General features: G+C 43.0%; 1 protein-coding gene across 1 annotated transcript; it reads left to right on the top strand.

Annotated features, from left to right (window-relative positions):
• Nucleotides 1-4,656: 4,656 nt before the first annotated feature.
• On the top strand, nucleotides 4,657-21,669 carry LOC310875926 (actin, non-muscle 6.2-like; the record flags this gene model as incomplete). Its single annotated transcript, XM_083789360.1, has 8 exons — nucleotides 4,657-4,784; nucleotides 7,575-7,703; nucleotides 9,642-9,752; nucleotides 9,883-9,967; nucleotides 10,964-11,125; nucleotides 13,014-13,205; nucleotides 16,893-17,074; nucleotides 21,523-21,669. The coding sequence occupies exons 1-8, from the start codon at nucleotides 4,659-4,661 to the stop codon at nucleotides 21,667-21,669; spliced, it is 1,134 nt and encodes a 377-aa protein (XP_083645486.1). The 5' UTR covers nucleotides 4,657-4,658.
• Nucleotides 21,670-22,254: the final 585 nt, after the last annotated feature.

Below are 22,254 nucleotides of genomic sequence, written 5' to 3'. Positions count from 1 at the left end.
ATCAAGGCCTTTAATAATGTGAAGAACTATGGCATCTGAGCTATTTATTTGTTTATTTGAAAAGGATCCCCATTAGCTGATACCTGATACCCCAGAAGCTAGTCTTCCTGGGGTCCACACAAAACATATTACAAAATACATAAACAATAGAACATGAATTGCATTAAATCACAGTTACATCAATATAAAACACAATTCAATTGCATTAATTCAAATAACATACTTTAAAACATAAATCAAAACATAAACACTGGTACAGAATAGATTAAATTAATTAATTTACCCTAAAGTGTCAGACAGATGTCAGGTGCTACATTATTCCAGTAATCTATAGCTCTATATTAGGGATGAGCTGATGAGAATGTTTTGCCAATATCGATATCCGATATAATTAATTGCTGTTATGGCCGATAACCGATATTACCGATGTCGATATGATCTCATTCTGTATTGAAAAATTATATTAATGTTGTCCATTTAGAAAATTACATGTAACAGGGTGTCTGCACTGCAGGCTTAGGCAAGTCAGATTTAACTCAAGCCCACCACACACCGGCTGCGTCCCCCGCGCGTCGCCGCGTGGCGGACACAGCCGCCTCCATTATTTTCAATGAACCTATCGCACACCGGCTGCGTCCGACGCGCGCTGGCGCGCGGTCACGCCTCGCCTGCCGCGCCGATGCACCGCTGTTCTATTTTCCAGGCGTTGCCGCGCGGCCTCCACCCGGCTATCCGTGGGCGTGGCAATGGAATAGTCAACAAAACTCCCCAGCCGCGTGGTAGCGCGCCGCGTCCTGTTGGTGTTGCCGTGCGGCTATGGCGCGCGGCAACACCAACAGTGCCGCGGCGGTACGCGCGGCGGTCGCAGACGGTGTGTGTCGGGCTTTAAACACTGTTATATTTAATACTGTGAGCTTGTAGATCTGTTCAAGCTGTCACTTTGGGCTTGTTTATCTGTAAAGACAGACCGATTAATCGGACCGATTCATTAATCGGTCTGATTGATTAATCGAACGGATGCCGATTAATCTAAAAAACAACTAAAATCGTCCGATACCGATGTGTTTACCAATGATCTCCCATCACTACTCTATATAAATTACTTTTTTAATTGAGTTTGTCTTTGAACTACGTACAGCAATATGACTATTAACAGCAATATATTGTATTGTGAGTGTGTATATTATCTTGACAATAATCTCTCTCTCTGTGTGTGTGTGTGTGTGTGTGTGTGTGTGTGTGTGTGTGTGTGTGTCCTTGTGTTTGGGTCTGGGTCACCTTAATCAAAACAAATATCGACCACAATCCCAAAACCACACACTTCCCTGTTCTGTCTGATAATAGGTTGTGTGTGTGTGTGTGTGTGTGTGTGTGTGTGTGTGTGTGTGTGTGTGTGTGTGTGTGTGTGTGTGTGTGTGTGTGTGTGTGTGTGTGTGTGTGTGTGTGTCCTTGTGTTTGGGTCTGGGTCACCTTAATCAAAACAAATATCGACCACAATCCCAAAACCACACACTTCCCTGTTCTGTCTGATAATAGGTCCTGTGTGTGTGTGTGTGTGTGTGTGTGTGTGTGTGTGTGTGTGTGTGTGTGTGTGTGTGTCCTTGTGTTTGGGTCTGGGTCACCTTAATCAAAACAAATATCGACCACAATCCCAAAACCACACACTTCCCTGTTCTGTCTGATAATAGGTCCTGTGTGTGTGTGTGTGTGTGTGTGTGTGTGTATGTGTGTGTGTGTGTGTGTGTGTGTGTGTGTGTGTGTGTGTGTGTGTGTGTGTGTGTGTGTGTGTGTGTGTGTGTGTGTGTCTTACACAATCTTACACAAACACGTTTAATCAGAGTGGATCAGACTTACATTTTTGGGTGTTAAAGATATTATTTCAAAATTAAACGCATATTTCTGAATTGACATGAGATAATTCTATGATTGAGTTTTGTTCTTGAATCACCTCAACATAAAAATCTCATCCACTCTGATAGGGAACAGTGGTTAAACTTAATTTGACAAACTTTTGAGTTCTGGTGAAACAGACCAGCAAATGTCTGCAATTATCATGGCAAGGACCCACGGTTTGATTTTTGAGCTTGTAGATCCCCCTGATCTACCCATACGTTTTTTACTTTACTTTCAAAATGCCAAGCTAAACGAAATCTTCCCACAAAAATAGTTAAAAGGGTGCAATGGAATTGGTTATTTCTTTGGTATATAACTAAGATATTCAAGGTTCAAGGTTCAAGGTTGTTTATTAGTGTCCCCGAAGGGCAAAAGGTTTTACAGCAGGTCATATGGCTTGAAACATCAGTCAGATGTTATTGCAAAGTTATTGCTGCTGGTCGCAAGCGTGCGCTGCGCCCGGCCTACTTGCATCTTCAGCGACCGCCCTCTTCAAGAGGCAAGCAAGTAAGGATATTGCATTGTGGGTTGGAGCTGACAGGCCCTTTTTGATAATCAAGTCAAGTCCCCTAAATTCAAGTGGCAGATGCCTTTTTTATATTTAAATGATATATTTTTAGGGGCATAATGTGATCTACCTGCACAGCCTTTGTCATCTACTGGTAGATCACGATATACCTTTTGGGCAACCCTGTTGTAGATCACGCTATTTCCAAAATATTTTAATAAAGTGAATACACAAGATACCTTGTGAAACATTGTACATAATGACTCTGAGCCCCTATAGTTGTGACAGAGTATTTCTACATCGCAGTATAGATACTTTTACTGTACTTTTCCACCACTGTGAGGCTGTGTGTGTGTGTGTGTGTGTGTGTGTGTGTGTGTGTGTGTGTGTGTGTGTGTGTGTGTGTGTGTGTGTGTGTGTGTGTGTGTGTGTGTGTGTGTGTGTGTGCGTGGCTGCGTGCACACGTGTGACACAGAGAAGAGGAAGCTGGGTGTGTATATATAAGCGGTACATGCAATGGGGAACAGTGCAGACTTTGGATGTGAGTGACAGCTTCATCTGACCTCCACAGAGACTATACCTTCCTCCTCTTCATCTGACCTCCACACAGACTATACCTTCCTCCTCTTCATCTGACCTCCACACAGACTATACCTTCCTCCTCTTCATCTGACCTCCACAGAGACTATACCTTCCTCTTCTTCATCTGACCTCCACACAGACTATACCTTCCTCTTCTTCATCTGACCTCCACACAGACTATACCTTCCTCCTCTTCATCTGACCTCCACACAGACTATACCTTCCTCCTCTTCATCTGACCTCCACACAGACTATACCTTCATCTTCTTCATATGACCTCCACACAGACTATACCTTCCTCTTCTTCATCTGACCTCCACACAGACTATACCTTCCTCTTCTTCATCTGACCTCCACACAGACTATACCTTCCTCCTCTTCATCTGACCTCCACACAGACTATACCTTCCTCCTCTTCATCTGACCTCCACACAGACTATACCTTCATCTTCTTCATCTGACCTCCACACAGACTATACCTTCCTCTTCTTCATCTGACCTCCACACAGACTATACCTTCCTCTTCTTCATCTGACCTCCACACAGACTATACCTCTCTCTTCTTCATCTGACCTCCACAGAGACTATACCTCTCTCTTCTTCAGGTGAGAAACACCCCACACACTACTGCACCTTTCATTTATCCATTAACACACGTGAGAGTCCGTTGCTCTCCCCGAGTCGGCAGAGGGAGTCCAGGATTACATTAGAGAATTGACATTGGGTGAACTGAATGGGTTGCAAAAAATGTGGGAGAAAAAATGAAAGAAAGAAGGACTCTACACGATTTACACAATTTTCTGAAAATATGGTATGACCCCGATCTGAAAATATTTAGTTCCAGGGCTCCATGAGCTTGTGTATCTGCATTTTTTGTAATAGCCAAGTATAAAATGTGGTTAAAGTGGTCAAATGATTGTGATGCAAAATCATGTAAAATGACACAGATGCTTTCCTGGCTTTAATAGGTTAAATGAGAGATTTTCCCTCATAACTTATTTGCAGAGACAGGCAATATAATGTACTATAGTATATTAGCAGTAATAGTCATAGTAATTGTACATGATTATACCAGTAAAAAATGAAAATCATTAAATAAGCTTCACTGCTGAATATTTTACTAACCTTTGAAGAATCCCCTGGGCACTAATGTAGGTCGGTTTCCCGAAAATCCGCCTGAATATATTCCAATCCTTTGTAGTATAGTGTGCAAAAATATTCCACAGTCCCGACAACAACAGCGGGGAACTGGGGCACACGGGCGCGGTCATTGTCCCTTATAGACTTTGCATTGCGCGTCAATTTTCCAGAAGCCCTGAGAACTCCGTGTCACTGATTTATTTCCGGTCACGTGTACAAATACGTGACGTATCCTACTGCTTTCCACTGGAAACCATGTATCTCTTAAAAGTGATCACTGCTATAAGTATTATTCATTCAGCTCATGTTAGGTTTCATGAGTCAGAGTTATAGTATTCCTGTCAGAAACACTTACAAGTCTATACATGATAGAGACATCAATGCAGTAGAAAATCTCTCTTTCACACACCTGTAAAGTTGTGTGTGCGTGCGTGCGTCATGTGTGATGAAGAGGTTTGCTTTGGTGTGTGATAAATAATGAAATAAAGTGTCTGTGTGTGTGTGTGTGTGCGTGCGTGCGTGCACAGTGTCAGTCATGTGTGATGATGAAGTCGCTGCGTTGGTGATTGATAATGGGAGTGGCATGTGCAAGGCGGGCTTTGCCGGAGACGACGCCCCTCGTGCCGTCTTCCCGTGCATCGTGGGACGTCCCAGGCACCAGGTGAGATGCCATTGGTCGATTCGACCATAGATAGATAGATATACTGTATGAGACCTCGCCATTGGTCATATTAGATATAGATAAAAATAGACCCTCCAGAAAAACGTGGGCAAAAATCTTTGATTATGCAGACTAAAATCCTTGATTTTGCGAGTTAAAATCCGTGATTTTGCGAGTTAAAATCCTTGATTTTGTGATTAAATATGCAGGTTTTTATGGGATTTTATGCAGTGAAATTGAAAGAAGTAAAAAGTTTTGAAATATGTGAATTTGCAAGGATTTGCAGGATTTAATGTGATTTTTAATGTGATTTAATGTGATTTTATGTGGTGAAATACCTTATATTACCAAATAGTAGCCCGGGCTGTTAATATGCAATATTAAGTTTATAAGGACCTAGGCCGTTATTTGCCATAGGCTGTTATTTATTTTTGCACCGGCCTGCACAAGGCCATTATTTGGTTTCAGTATACAGTAACATACAGTAACATGTAGTGCAAATATTGTCTGGAACTGGTATTACCGTAATAATAATAAAAAAACAAAGCTACAGTACAGTGTATACAGTAAAGCGTTTACAAGTATACTGTACAAAACAACATATAATAATACTGTACAGGGTTCCTACCGCCATGAAAATTCAGTTAATTCTTTTTAATACAGGCCTAGAAAAGCTAAGTTGGAATTAAAATGTTTGGATATTTCATTTCATAAATAACAACCTAAGTAACAACATAGTGTTAGTTACTTTTTTACATCTGTTCTTTTTTCCATGTTGTCTTGCTTGGGGGGATTGATAGCATACAATATCCCCATTAATGCATAGGCCTGGAAATGGGGTAAAAATACATCTGCTATTTCTTTGCACACCGGCCACGGCTTTTTGCACCGGTCTGCACCTGGCCATCATTTGGTTACAAACAGTTCCATGCAGTCATCTTTTTTTATATGGTAAACAATAAACATTGCAGGCAATGCATTTTGATTTAATTGTAAGAGGGAGCGTTAACACACAAGTGTAACCACTGCATGTTCTGATTGAGCAAGGGGAAGCAGCGGACAAATAAATGATTTAATTATGAACTGTAGGCCTACGTACTGGTAGATTGCAATTGAATAAAACCATAATTTATTGTCCTACACTATACACATAGCCTACTGCAGTACTGTGTGTAGTCAAGGGGCTAAACCCCACAGGTTAGGTTACAGGCGATCGAAAATGTAATGTTAAGCAGAGCCATGCGGTGCACGTGAACTATATGCCGATAGCATCTCACTCCATATAATTTAATAAAAGCATATAAAAAACATGAATTATACACCCAATGAAAATGTACACTTCACGGATTATAGGCCATTTGGAATTAGAACAATCGGTTGAAAATTGCCCGAGTTTAGTACGATTTAAATATCAACCTTTTTGTTGCACTATGAGGACTTCATGGTGGTGGTGTTTTATAGTACTATACTTGTGAGGACCTGGCTGGCGCACGCCGCGAACCGAAAATGGATGATCTACAAGCTCACAAAGTGCTGTCATGCAACACTTGTAGATACACGGATGACAATAAACATTTCACAGAATATATACCACTTTGCATTAAAACAATTGGTTGTGCATGGGCTGCATAGGCACTTGTGAAACTATAGCCTAGATTTGTTTTATGGATGTGGAGGACTGCAGGCCGTTGCGCTGTTGTGAGCTGAGTGGAGTGCGGAGATCTGCAAACTCAACACGGTGAACACGCATATAATAATATAAATGAGGCGGTTATTTGAAGGAGGCGGTTATTACGCAAAATGGAGTCAGAACCTGGGCCGTTAGTGCCCATGCTATTTCAGCATGGGCTGTTATTTGGTAATATACGCTATGTGGGAAGTTGTGAAATATGTGGGAAGTTTGCGTGATTATGCGTCCCTTTTGAAAAAATAAATACTTGCATTAACTTGCACTCACATTTTCTTGGAGGTTCTATAAAGAAAGGCTAGGAGTCGGAGTCTAAAGTGCAGTTCACCGGCGGCCATCTTGCTACAGTCAGCTTTTCTGGTGCGTTCTATGCACCTAGCACCGAAGAGCCGACTTTAGGACGGTACCCTCCCCCCCGAACCTCAAATAACGTCACATTGTTGATTGTAGGCTCTACAGAGCCGAACCGACTCTTATTCGGCTCTAAAATAGGAGTATGAATTGCGCCTAAGGTAGCTGGTGATCTGCTCAAGCTAAAATACTCCTAACTTGCTTAAATATTGACCGATGTAACGGTTTGGTTTATGTTATCTACCCTATGATTCAGGATGTTTATCTGCTTAATGTTATTTTTATATGAAAGTATGCAGTACCATAACTACATCTCTGATGTTTATAGCAAACCAAACCGTTTGAACATGTAGCAAGTTATGATTATTCAAAAAGTACATGCACCATAGACACAATGTTATAGGAGCTGACTGTAGCAAGATGGCCGCCATGTGGTGACATTGATCTCCATTGGCCAAGTCATCTATAGCCTTTATGTCTATGGACTTTACAGCCACACAAAAGCAGGAAGTGCAGTTTTCATTACACTCACCCCGATACTCGCCTTGCGGGTGAAATATCTTGTCGCCACCTGGTATTCCTAAACGTAACCTCAGTGAAACTATGTCTAAACCTAACTTTATTCCTAAACTTAACCTCAGTAAACCTATGTCTAAACCTGTCTGTCTGTCTGTCTGTCTGTCTGTCTGTCTGTCTGTCTGTCTGTCTGTCTGTCTGTCTGTCTGTCTGTCTGTCTGTCTGTCTGTCTGTAGGGGGTGATGGTGGGCATGGGGCAGAAAGACTTCTACGTGGGGACTGAGGCTCTGTCGAGGAGTGACATTTTGAGACTGAAATACCCCATAGAGCACGGCATCATCACCAACTGGGACGACATGGAGAGGGTGCACACACACACACACGCACGCACACACGCACGCATGCACGAACACACACACACACACACACACACACACACACACACACACGCACACACACACACACACACACACACACACACACACACACACACACACACACACACACACAATGGTGCACCTCGAACAATCTTACACTAAACTTGGATAAGACCAAATAAATTATCTTTAACTTTCGGAAAAGTGAGATTGTTCCCCCGTCCCTGGTTATTGGCGACCAGCCCGTTGACAGGGTTGACAGCTTTAAATTCCTTGGCACCACTATTTGCCGCTCACTGAAATGGGAAGTTAAAAGGATCCCTGGCTAATAATACAAATATGCCTTAAAATATTATACATGACCTCTATAACTACATAAATAGATAATCTTTCACTCAATTGGAGAGTGTCCTCGTCTTCTCAGTCACCGTGTGGTACGGAAACACCACCGTCTTAATAGCTCAATAATAATAGCTCAAATGTATATAGCACTTTTCTAAATACCCAGAGCACCTGCCCTTTTGCAGAAAGTGCCCTTTCTCTATAAATTATTTTTATTTTTATTTACGAGCTATATGTGGGGGCCAATAAGGGCTTGTGTGGGGGGGAAACAAGGGCTTATTTGGGGGGCAAATAAGGGCTTGTGAGTGGCAAATAAGGGCTTGTGTGGGGGGTCAATAAGGGCTTATGTGGGGGCCAAAAAGGGCTTATGTGGCCCTGATTAGGAGAAGTACACAGGTGTATGTGCTGTTAATTATGTGTGTGCTCTGAAAACCCTCATTACACCATCTCTTGTTGTGCAGTCGACAGCATTGTCTTTTTACTTTACTGTCCTCGCTACATGTACATTAGTGTACATATAGTTAGACAGTCAGCCAAACTCCTTTAAAAGTGAGATGGGATTCAGGATGTAGCGTCCAAGCTCCAGTATTTAATGACACACTTCTTATCACCAATAAATGGAGTAAAACTATAAAAAAGAAAGAAAAAGACTGTAACAACCATCAACCATCAAGCAGGTGAACACATCTTAATCTACACAAAATCTCAATCTATCATAGCACATGTGGAAATAAAACTAAATAATAAATAATAAAACCCAGCGTTGCAGCCTCTGCTTGCAGTCGGACCTTCTCTTTATTAATTTCCAGCTCCTTTGTGGCAAAAATAAACACGAGCCTGTTCTGCTTCGGCTTTAGCACGTGCCCGAGCTGCTGCACAACTGACTGATCTTCTTGATGAGCTTGTGCTTTTTGATCTCACACTAGATGTCTTCTCACTTAGACTGTTCTGATCGGCCATGGCCATTAAAGGGCAGAACAGAAGGACTCCACAAAAAGACCACCCCCGAAAATCAGCGCGCGCTACGCGCGCCCACGCATGTGCCCTTTTGTGGAGTTTGAGCCCCTGCCCCCCCCCCAGTGCTCTCTGCACGGCCCTCCACTACACCACCAAGATACATATATGTACATGTCAAAATACTTCCTAAATATCAACAAAGTCAACACTCAAACACCAGAGGGAGTTCAACAAACTCCGTTCAACCCAGATTTGGCTCAAACAAGGGATTAAATAAATTTTGCTCCTATGCCACTAAAATGTGGAACGCCCTATACGAACAGCCGTAAAGAAATGTGAATCCCTAGACTCCTTTCAAACCACACCTTACAGACAGCTGCAATTCGAAACTGCCGTCGAATTGCCGCCCACCCCCCCCCCCCCCCCCCATCTTTCCCACCCAACACTGTACATTTTTACTTTATAATGATGATTTCCCGTTTTCGGATGAATTGAAAATGGAGGACCCTGAAACAAGTCTTTTCATGGTTTCGTCCTGTATTGTCCTGTACATTCGTTTGAAATGTACCCGCATTCTACATACTCTGAAATAATTTAAATAAAATGTTCAATCAATCAATCTGTCAGATTTGGTATCATGCATTCTACAACGAGCTGCGAGTGGCCCCCGAAGAACATCCTGTCCTGCTGACGGAACCCCCGATGAACCCCAAGGCCAACAGAGAGAAGATGACACAGGTGCACGCACATGCACGCACGCACGCACGCACACACACACACACACACACACACACACACACACACACACACACACACACACACACACACACACACACACACCTTTTTATTTCAATCTCTCTCTACTCAGATCATGTTTGAGACATTCAACACTCCTGCGATGCACCTCGCCAACCAGGCTGCCCTGTCACTGTACGCTTCTGGACGCAGAACTGGTGAGTGTCTGCCTGTCTGTCTTGTCTTGTCTTGTCTTGTCTTGTCTTGTCTTGTCTTGTCTTGTCTTGTCTTGTCTTGTCTTGTCTTGTCTTGTCTGTCTGTCTGCCACTCTTAATCCAGAGCGATTTACAGTAAGCAAGAACAAAAAACATGGTAATACATAAAATACATAAAATAGTAATCATGAATCATACATAAGCTAAGAACCTAACAGTGTAATATCTATATAATGAAACTATGGGTATACACTACTATAGAGTGCTATGTCTAAATACAATGCTATCTAAGTTACATAAGTTGAGCCTATATATGCATACACCTGTAAGGTCATCGAGGCTATAGGCCAGTCAATCTAAGAGTAAGATTTGACCCAAAAAGAAATTGCAATAGTAATCGTGCAAGGTTTTTTCATCCAAATAACATATTAAAAATTGATTATTATACGTGTGTGTGTGTGTGTGTGTGTGTGTGTGTGTGTGTGTTTGTGTGTGCGTGCGTGCTTGCGCGCACGTGTATGTAAAATAATGTCTTCTATAGAGTCCTGACGTAACTCGCTCATCCCGACGATTCCCCTGGTTCGCGGAAGTAATTTCTCTATGGAGAATAACATGGGGTGATCTTAATATCGTCTACTATAAGCGTTGTGGTCCAAAAATAAAGAAGCTGACTCGGCGTTATTGTCAGGGAGGTGTCTCTGTATCGTTTGGAACAGTCAGTCACTTATATATGATACAGTCTGCTTCTAGCGAAAATCTAACTCATTCAGCAGCAGTAACATTATAGCGTTTTCTCTCAGTCAGTTGATTCTTCATATCCATATGAGTGAAGCGGCCGGGGTGACATGTTTATTTTTCAAACACAGTTGTCATATGAGGCGATCTAAAATCGCCTCAATGGGGATTTCAATGCAACTAAACAAATACATGAACCTGGGGACTGACGCCCTCTACTGAAAGTGACGTCAGACTTCGGTGCTCTATACTTTCTCCACCCAGGTATAGTCCTAGACAGTGGCGAAGGAGTGACCCATTGTGTTCCTATCTATGATGGCTCAGCTCTGCCTCATGCCATCAAACGGCTGGACCTGGCTGGAAGAGACCTCACCGACTACCTCATGAGGATCCTGAGTGAGAGAGGATACAGCTTCACCACCACAGGTACACACGCACACACACACTCACTAATAATACATTTATTTGCCGTTTTTAACATGTCTTTGTACACGTACAGCATCGAATGTGTTCTAGCCATGGTTCACTTGGTTCCAGGGCTTAAACTAATGCATATGCATATTTTCGGAAATCTTTAGGCTACAGGGGAAAATGAACGGGCTTTCGATCTGTTGAACCACTAAATGGCCAACGCCCCTGTTGTGCCCAGCGGTTCTCAACCAGCCACCACTGGTCCTTGAGGCGGCTCCAGGTGGTCCCCAGCTAAATGATGGAGAGTTGGTATTTCGGTAACCAAATAGTTCTTTAACTCTTGAGAGTGTAAAATTAAACCAAATGGACGGACATCTGTCTGTCTGTCTGTCTTTTTCATTTTATGCTCTAAAGAGTTAAATGTTTGGTTAGAAATCTGCATTATTTAATTTACAAGAATTGTAGGCTACAGACAGGTTTGCCTGTTATCTCTCCTTATGGTACCAGCAATAATACAGTATGGAATTGTGGACAAAATCTTATCCAGTGACGACAAAATATTAGAGCTGGGACTCGATTAAAAAAATTAATCAGAGGCTTTGCGATTAATTAATCTATATTAATCGCATTTTAATCGCATATCAATATTCAACCCGAGAACAGCGAGAAACCTTTTTTTTTATGTTTTTTGGTATCCCAGTGAATCAATGAATAGTGACTACAGGATACCACTCATTTTCAACATTTTACTGTCATTAATATACCTGTTGTGGAAATAATAATAAAAAGTCACCTCATTATGTGTTGCCTAGAACTGGAGGTCTGAAAAAAAAATAGTAACAGTAACAAGTACATCTCAGTGACATCACAAAGCTGTACTTACTTCATATTGTTACTGTTTTTTGTCAGACCTCCAGTTCTAGGCAACACAAAATGGGGTGACTTTTTATTATTTCCAGTTTTCAGTACTATAGAAAAGCGCCCAGTGAGAAACGTTCCGCGTTGAAAAAAAAGGTGCGATAAATTTGTCTGTAGTTAATCGCGATTAATTTTTCTGTAGTTAATTAATCTAAATTAATCGCAATTAGTCCCGGCCCTACAAAATATTCTTTCGTTTTGGGTCTGAGAGGCAAAATGCCATCAGATGGTGGTTCCGTGGCTCATGAACGCTGAATAAATAATAGACCTTGATGTGAACAATGTTGAAAACAACTGCCCTCTAATTCATTTATTTTTATCCCACGATGTTGATGTCATCACAAGTACAGTGATGTCATCTCTCTAGAACAGATTGCAAGCTGCGCTACTGAATCTGTCGGCAGGGGCATTCAGAACGTGTTTGCTATTTATTTTTTTGCCGATGGGTTCCCAGTTGCCAAGTTACTGTAGTAACCATGGATGAAAGCAAAATCAAAACTCAGGACTGGAAATGTTTGTGTGAACAAGTCCTAATGTGTGATCACTGATTTGTGATCTGACCACACAGTATGTGCCGTTTACTAAACAGTTAACACAAGATGTAATTATGTTAGTAGCATTGGTCCTGCTGTTTATACTGTACATACTGTACTGCCAACCAGGGGAAGAAATCACAGACTGAGGCTTTCCTATTTGCTTTTATGAAATATCGCAGACTAGTAAAATATTATGGAAGATGCTTCTGAACATCTTGACCACTTGTCCACTTCAAATGATAAATGCTCTAATCTGAAAATAACAAACCAAAAATAGCCGATAAGGGCATTGAGGGCTTGTAGATCTGCAATATCCGTTGCGCAACATGATTCCATAGAAGACATGCTGGCTTCTGGAATCCAAATGACTGAAATCAGTCACAGTGTGTGTGCATGTGTGTGTGTGTGTGTGTGTGTGTGTGCCCGCGTGTGCGTGCATGTGCGTACAGCGGAGATGGAGATCGTTAGGGTCATCAAAGAGAATCTGTGCTACGTGGCGTTGGACTTCGAGCAAGAGATGCAGACGGCCGCCACCTCCGCATCTCTGGAGAAGAACTATGAGCTTCCTGACGGACAGGTCATCACCGTCGGCAACGAGAGGTTCAGATGTCCTGAGGTCCTGTTCCAGCCCTCCTTCATAGGTGACCCCTGAGCTGACCCCTGACCCCTAGTCTTGCGTAGCCAGACAACTATTTCACAATCTCCGAATGCCACTTAGAGTCTGGAACTGTACACCTCCCGAAATCCGAGTAAGGAAGCTGCCATTTCCGTTCACGGAAATACATATTCAAATATCTTTACATTGTATTTTTGTCAGGGGAAACCTTGACTACTCATGAAATGTAGACGGCAAGATCGCCACCTAGTCGACCTAGTCGTGATTGGCTGCTTCTAGCCAATGGGACAGAAAATGCACAGTCTTTTAATCAAACGCTGTAACAATCGCCCTTTTGTTTAGAAAGGGAGACTATTAGCTAAAGGAAAAAGACAGGATCGGCAGGTTTTTAGCTCAATGAAACTCACATATTTAATAACCAAATGAATCAATCAGGTAAGACAATACACTTGCTTCTGACCCTATACCAAAATAATAAACATACAAACAAACCAACACTCAATTCCCCAATCCCCTTTCAACCCAACAAAGTCCCAACGTCAGTTGTAAACAACAAACAAAACAAGTTTGTCACGCGAGGCAGGCGCTCTGAATCAACAACGGTCCCGCGACCGTCCTCTCAGTATGCTCCCACAGTATAGTTCCACAGATCCACATGAAGCGCACGTTAATCCTTTAGAAATCCAACAGAACACGGATTTATATCACCCGCGATGCTCCTCGTTGACCGGCAGTTAATTCCTGGATCCAGCGCAGACGACACCGTCTCCCCAGCATTCCAACACGGCCGCTTACTCCGCGTTTGGCTGAGCCCGACAGTTTGTAGTTTAGGCTGCAGGTTTACCAGTAGTTAGTCGATGTAACTTTCCCACTAACCACCGACCCTGGCGCCTCTGAGATCTCCTCCTCACACCCGTTCACACTAGTACACAGGTCTCCCCACTTCCTGCACCACACCCCCTATTTGTCAAGTGGCGTGTGGCAGCAATCACTGTCATGCTAATCAGGCCCATTACCTCCCACATCAATTGGAAGTGCACATATCACAGGGTTTCGCATGTATTCATATCACACGTATACAATCACACACATTGGAAAAAGCAGATAATAATAATATAATGTGCATTTTGTCACAACGCGTCTGAAACAGCGGAGCGCCGCAAGATTGTGACAAATACACGTTACTAAAATAATAATCATACTAATGGGACACACACACACACACACACACACACACACACACACAGACCGCGCTTCTTTCACCTGACAAATATCACTATGTGATCATTTCTTGTTTTTTATTTCCTTTTCTGCTAAGCAGCAAGCTATATAATGTTTAGATGATTTCCATTTATATTAGGAAAAAATGTGCGCGACTGTAAAGACGGAAGTGGGGAGGCTTCACTTCTGCTTTATATTTGACTCATGATCAGAGCTTCCGTTGCAGAAGCATTGGCAGAAGCATTTATATTTTACTCATGATCAGAGCTTGCAGAGGCAAGGAAGCAACCAGGAGGTGTGCAGGTATACACAAAGTAAAAATATTAAAAAGGTGCTCCTGGGATCAATCGGGATAACACTGAGCCCTGATGAAGACCGTATAGGTCGAAACATGTCGGTTGAATAAAGTTTTCCTCCTTTTTAACTATTAAGTGTGCCCGGATCTCTGCCTTTTTCTATGTATGATGGAAGCATTTATATTTTACTCATGATCAGAGCTTCCGTTCTCCAGAATGTATGACGGAAGCGTTTGAACATTGCGAGAGGCAACAATGACTAAACTAAGTATGCACCCCATAATATTGCATTTGCCATTTTCCAAAAAAGTTACTTGTTACGATTTTCATGAGCCTCTGTGGTATGGGATGGCAAGCTTTCGTCACCTCATAGCTGTCAGTGTTATTTTGCATGGCTGTGTTGTTGAACACATACACAGCTTCACGTTGGGAAAGTTACACGACTCACTAATAGGCCATTCAATCTAAGATTTGACCCAAAATAAATTGCAATAGTAATCGTTCAAGGCCTCTTGATCCTTAGGGTCATCCAAATAAGTGAAATAACATAGGCTACTATATTATATCCATTTTGGATCCTGGTAAATTCAAGGGTTGAAAGTTGGAGTAGGAAAATTAATCCAATTTTAATTGGAACCAGTGGTTCCCGAACTGTGAGTGCCTTGGGGGTGCGTGGCATGAAAAGGCTAATGGTGGTGCTATGATTTTATTTTAAATATTTTAACATATTATGCCAATATATGGCAAGTATATGCAGAATATAGCCTATGCTGCATATATATGCATTTTCAGGTTCATAATGTGCATTTAAGTGTATATATAGGAAACATATGTCTATATATAGCCACTTGCCCAAATGTGCCCAAATATGTCAGCACATTTGGGTACATTTGGGAAAGTGGCTATGGTCTAATTTAGCCCAATGAGTGTTTTTCGTGCAAAACTAATTCTTCGAATGGATTCAGAATCATGAAAAAACCCTAGTTTTTAATGGTACTCCAACTTTCAACCACTACATTTACCATGATCCAAAATGTATATATAATACTCAATTTTAGGATAATAAAAAACCTTGAACGATTACTATTGCAATTTATTGGGCGACTGTGGCTCAAGAGGTATAGCAGGTCGTCCAATGATCCATGGGCCGGCGGTTCGAATCCCGGCTCCTCCTGTCTACATGTCGAAGTGTCCTTGGGCAAGACACTGAACCCCAAATTGCTCCCGATGTGCTGGTTGGTGCCTTGCATGGCTTCCGCCACAATCGGTGTATGAATGTGTGTGTGAATGGCTGAATGTAATGCACAATCTATGTAAAGCGCCTTGGATAAAGGCGCTATATAAATGCACCAGTTACCATTTACTTTGGGTCAGGGCCTTTTTTAGCTTAGATTGGCTGGCCTATAGCTAACTAACTAACTCACTCACTCACACAGGGACCCCTTGTCCACCGGTTGGTTCCCAATGGGAACCGGTTCAGTTCTTTTAGGATTTTAGTCCATGAGCCAGAGCTCCAAAATTGGTGGGAAAACTATACCCTATATTAAATTGTTTATAGGATCAATACAAGTAAATTAATACATGATAACCCTTCCACAGTAGTAGCTTTATCATATTTTCGACTATTTTGCATATTTTCCTACATAATGCCTCATTTGCATATTTTAAAATGTAAAATTTGTAATACAATAAATCATTGTCTTCGTGTAAGTACTCAATTGGGGAAATGTCATGGTGATAATAATCTAATTGGGGAAATTTCATGGTGATAATAATCTAATATAGGTATGGTTTTTCCCACTCAATTCATAATTAACGTTTCAATTTTGGAGCTCTGGCTCATGGACTAAAAACCAAAAAGAACTGAACCGGTTCTCATTGGGAACCAACCGGTGGAAAAGGGGCCAGGGTGTAAGAACGCTCGTTGCGGGCGTCTCTTCCATCCATCCAACTGGTGGATGGAAATTAAGCTCCACCCACGTGGCAGGATGCCACATCAGCCAGATTCCCGGAGAAGCTTGCCCCCGCGGCATTCTGCCGCATGGGTGGAGTTTAATTTCCATCCGCCAGCTGTCTAAAAACCCGGAAGAGACGCCGAGCACGAGCGGCTTTTGGCATTTTTGTCACTCACTCACTCACTCACTCACTCACTCACTCACTCACTCACTCACTCCGCTGTGTGCTGCCCCCTACAGGAATGGAGTCAGCGGGCATCCACGAGGCCACCTATGACAGCATCATGAAATGTGACGACGACATCCGTAAGGACCTGTACGGCAACTTCGTGATGTCTGGAGCCACCACCATGTTCACGGGCATCGGCAAACGTATGCAGAAAGAGATGTCGTCCCTGGCACCCCCCACCATGAACATTAAGGTACATATTAGACCCCTAACCCTAATACCCTCAACCATGAAGATACCTGTACATTAGACCACCCATCCATCCTAAGAGGCTAACACTAACCCTAACACCGTCCAGCTTATAGCTTATAAGGTCTAGCTTATAGCTTGGACTCAGGGGGGGTGGACTCTAGGGATTAATAATCAGAGCTACCAACCTGCACACATTTTGTGTACCAACCACGCAATTATAGGTGTCTATACGCCTAGAATTGCGTGGTTGGTACACAAAATGTGTGCAGGTTGGCAGCTCTGTAATATGTTCCCGGATTTGGCTCATTTTAATTCCCGGGAATTTGCAGACCTTTTCTGAGGGAGGGCAGAATCCATTTCTTCCGGCCAATGCGGCGGCCGGTAAGCACCGTCGGCCGGTCCGTAGGTGCGTCGGCCGGTCCGTGTTTAGGTTGGCCGTTCCGTGATTACGTCGGCCGGTCCGTGTTTAGGTCGGCCGGTCCGTGATTACGTCGGCCGGTCCGTGATTACGTCGGCCGGTCCGTGTTTAGGTCGGCCGGTCCGTGTTTACGTCGGCCGGTCCGTGTTTACGTCGGCCGGTCCGTGTTTACGTCGGCCGGTCCGTGTTTACGTCAGCCGGTCCGTGATTACGTCGGCTGGTCCGTGTTTACGTCGGCCGGTCCATGATTACGTCGGCCGGTCCGTGTTTACGTCGGCCGGTCCGTGTTTACGTCGGCCGGTCCGTGTTTACGTCGGCCGTTCCGTGATTAGGTCGGCCGGTCCGTGTTTACGTCGGCCGGTCCGTGATGACACACAAAACATTCGTAAATGATTACTAAAACCGTTATAACTATGGTTACAAATCATTTATAAGGTATTAGTAAGTAGTAAACTATTCATTAATAAGCCATTTATATACATCTGTAAATGATTATTACATAATTTGTAACTGATGTTATATAATATATACAAGCTATTTGTATATTTTGGAAATGTGTTTGTTCTTGTTTAACACATACTTTGTAAAACATTCCTAAAATATCTATAAATCCTTAGTAGGCCTACATTATGTGCCCTAAAGTAAAGTGACGACAGTTCATCATTTACAACTGTCTGTTAATGTGTTTGTTCATGTTTAACATAATTATGCTTTGTAAAACATTCCTAAAATATCTATAAATCCTTAGTACATGTCATTATGTGCCCTAAAGTAAAGTGACGACAGTTCATCATTTACAACTGTCTGTTAATGTGTTTGTTCACGTTTAACCCTACATTTTATGTTGAAGATGTTGTGTTGCATGATAATTCACTGACATGGAGTATGACACAACATACTCCATGTCAGTGAATTCTCATGTAACACAGGCTACACAGCACAGCTAACAGCTGTGCTAACAGCTAGCTAACATGCTAACCGTTTTTCAAACAATTAAATAAACAATGTCACATGATACCATGTCATACAAAAACGAATGTTACTGAATAACACTATGTAAACATGAGTGCATATCTGGCCACTTATATGAAGCTTAGATGTTTGTAATTAATGTGTTTGTGCCTGAGCAAACAGGAGACCATCTTACCCTCAGTATGGAGTTCCTCTGTACTGAGGATTACCCACAATGCAACACAACATCTTCAACATAAAATGTAGGGTTAAACGTGAACAAACACATTAACAGATATTAAATGATGAACTGTCGTCACTTTACTTTAGGGCACATAATTACATGTACTAAGGATTTATAGATATTTTAGGAATGTTTTACAAAGTATATGTTAAACATGAACAAACACATTTCCCAAATATACAAATAGCAGTTACAAATTATTTAATAATCATTTACAGATGTATTATACATGGCTTATTCATGAATAGTTTTACTACTTACTAATACCTTATAAATGATTTGTTATAATGGTTTTAGTAATCATTTACAAATGTAAACAAACAGGTTGTTAATGATTTGTTAATAGTCTACAAACTGCTTATAGACATATTAAAATGGCTTTATAACGGGTCATTATTGAGAGATTATTGAGAGAGAGAGAGAGAGAGAGAGAGAGAGAGAGGCTGCATGCTGGTTAGTTACTTCCGCCTACTGCCCCTTCTGGGGCATAGGCCTTCAACAAGCGATCTCCAAGCATCTCTGTCTGTGCTGGTGGTTATTATAAAACAAATTGTAGCCTATCTTCGTTTGTGTTCCGTTTCACGTTATTGCTGAGTGACGCAGGCAAAAGCAAAAAGGGTTTTAGAAGTGACAATGTCCATCTCGGGGAAAGGAAACTCCTCGCTCCATCGGTAAAACACACTTCTCACAGTTTGATTAGGCTACTAATGATTGACAGGTGCAGCAGCTTTGGAAGCGTGCCTGAATATGTCCAACACAGTTCTGGAGAGAGTGACTGATCAGTGCTTGTCCAGCGCATACAGGAAATTATACGTTCTCCTCAGACATTCATATTTTGCTAAAGTGTATATAAGCTCTGTATCTGGTTAATTGCGGGAGGATGCAGGATCCGCTGATTTTATTGACCGCCCGTGCCCGCCTGCAGGTATTTAAATACCGCCCGTGCCACTAAAATGTACGTTCCAGTTGCAGCCCTTGAGTGTGATCCATGTTTCCATATAAATATCATCAAACATGTTTGAAAATGAAGCGAGGGTTCAGATTGGACATTTCACTCATAGATCAGGGGAAAGAACGCGCACTGTGTGAAAACTCCTTTAGTGTCATTAATAACAAGAAACAACAACCTCCGGGACGACGGGCCCCGAAGCCAATTCCGGGCGGGAAATTGCATGCCCTATACCCGGGGAACCTTGAATCCCGGGATCCCGGTATTAAACCCTAGTGGACGCCTCTGCCTTGCATAGTCCCCAGTGAATATGCATCTTGCTATTCACTGGCATCCTAATTTTGTTTTTTAAATATTGGAATGTATTGTATGCTCCATTTGTTCCGGCCGACGGCTCAGCCGGTCCGCACCGTCGGCCGGTCGTTTTATAGGTCGGCCGGATTATTATTATTATTTTTTGTACCGGTGCGATAGGTCGGCCAGTCCTTGTTTAGGTCGGCCGGTCCGTGGGTGGGTCGGCCGGCCGGTCTTTTTTTTTTTTCGGGGGACCCCCAAATGGTAACTCTGTAATTTCTCTACCGTTTTGGATGGGGGTGGGCTCGTTGGAATCGTGTCGCCCCCCTGGGGCGTCTTTGGGGGTCTCAAGGTTCGGGGACCCCCAGGAACCCCCAAATGGTAACTCTGTCATTTCTCTACCGTTTTGGATGGGGGTGGGCTCGTTGGAATCGTGTCGCCCCCCTGGGGGTGTCTTTGGGGGTCTCAAGGTTCGGGGACCCCCAGGAACCCCCAAATGGTATCTGTCATTCCTCTGCCGTTTTGGACGGGGGTGGGCTCGTTGGAATCGTGTCGCCCTCCCGGGGTCGTTTTTGGGGGTCTCAAGGTTCGGGGACCCCCAGGGACCCCCAGGAACCCCCAAATGGTATCTGTAATTTCTCTGCCGTTTTGGACGGGGGTGGGCTCGTTGGAATCGTGTCGCCCCCCTGGGGCGTCTTTGGGGGTCTCAAGGTTCGGGGACCCCCAGGGACCCCCAGGAACCCCCAAATGGTAACTCTGTCATTCCTCTACCGTTTTGGACGGGGGTGAAAAGTGTGTGTGAGAGAGAGCTATAGTAAGAAGAATATGCAGATCAATATAAATGGTTCTCTGTCTCCCCCCCATCAATAAATATCTATCATGAAAATGTCAAGAGTTACCATGTGGGGGTCCCCGAACCTCCTATACCCCGATAATGCGCCCAGAGAGGCAACACGATTCCAATCAACCCCTGTCCAAAACGGTTGAGAATTTATAGTTACCATGGGGGGGTCCCTGGGGTCCCTGGGGGTCCCCGAACCTTGAGACCCCCAAAGACGCCCCCAGGGGGGCGACACGATTCCAACGAGCCCACCCCCGTCCAAAACGGTAGAGAAATGACAGGGTTACCAAGACCGGCCGGCCGACCTATCCACGGACCGGCCGACCTATCCACGGACCGGCCGACATATCAAATGACCGGCCGACCCACCCACGGACCGGCCGACCTACACACGGACTGGCCGACCTATCGCACCGGCCGGCCCATGGGCCGGTACAAAAAAAAGAAGAAAAAAAATCCGGCCGGGGCCGACCTATAAAACGACCGGCCGACGGTGCGGACCGGCCGGCTCGTTGGCCGGAACAAATGGATTCTGCCCTTGCTGGAGGTTGCATTTTTACATATCTGAATGTATTGTATGCTTGCATTCTTACAAGCACGCCATCAGGTGGCCAAATCAATTAATTACAAATCTCCAAATGCTGAAGCGGTTTTTTTAAAGCTCTCCCATCCTAACACAGAACCTAACCCTAGCCTACACCATCAAGATTAAGGTGTAACTCTAATATTACTGATCGTCTTCTCTCCTGCAGATCATTGCGCCTCCAGAGCGTAAGAACTCGGTGTGGATCGGAGGTTCCATCATGACCTCTCTCTCCACCTTCCAGATGATGTGGATCAGCAGGCAGGAGTACGACGAGTCTGGGCCCAGCATCGTGCACCGCAGGGCTTTGTTCTAGGCCCCTGCTGTTTTCACTATACACTATTAGACATATTGCTGAAAGCAGCTGTTATGCGAGTGCCATGATTTTTTCCACCCTAAAACATGAGTATCAGGTATTATTATAATATGAGGAAGTTTTTTTTTTTTTTTAAGTGTACAGTATTTGTTAAAATGTAGTTTATATGTGGACACGCCCACCAGTTAATTAAGTATGCCTGGTTTGGTGGGTGGTGATGGGTGATGATCCACCTGAACCAAAGCCGCACCCACAGCTGTTGTATGATAAAGGGGGATGGGATGATATTGTGACGTCACTATATCCAGAGATGGGCAAAATACATTGAAAATGTATTTTGATACAAAATACAAATACTGGTCTGAGAAATGTATTTGAGATACAAATACGTATTTTGTATTTTGAAAATACATGAAAATACATTTTCATGAACATGTGTATAATGATAAGTAAATTCATAATTGATTGCCAAATATTAAATTAATGACCTGTCAGAATGTCTAATACATTGAAGATTATTAAGAATGATACACTTTATATTTTAAGCAAATAAAACAGGACCCACAAAGGAATGGTAACTCTGAA

The sequence above is a fragment of the Protomyctophum parallelum genome (genome assembly GCF_964188405.1).
Source record: "Protomyctophum parallelum genome assembly, chromosome: 18".
In the NCBI taxonomy this organism is placed as follows: domain Eukaryota; kingdom Metazoa; phylum Chordata; class Actinopteri; order Myctophiformes; family Myctophidae; genus Protomyctophum; species Protomyctophum parallelum.
Note: the sequence above shows the minus strand (reverse complement) of the source record. Positions and strands in the feature narration are given on the sequence as shown.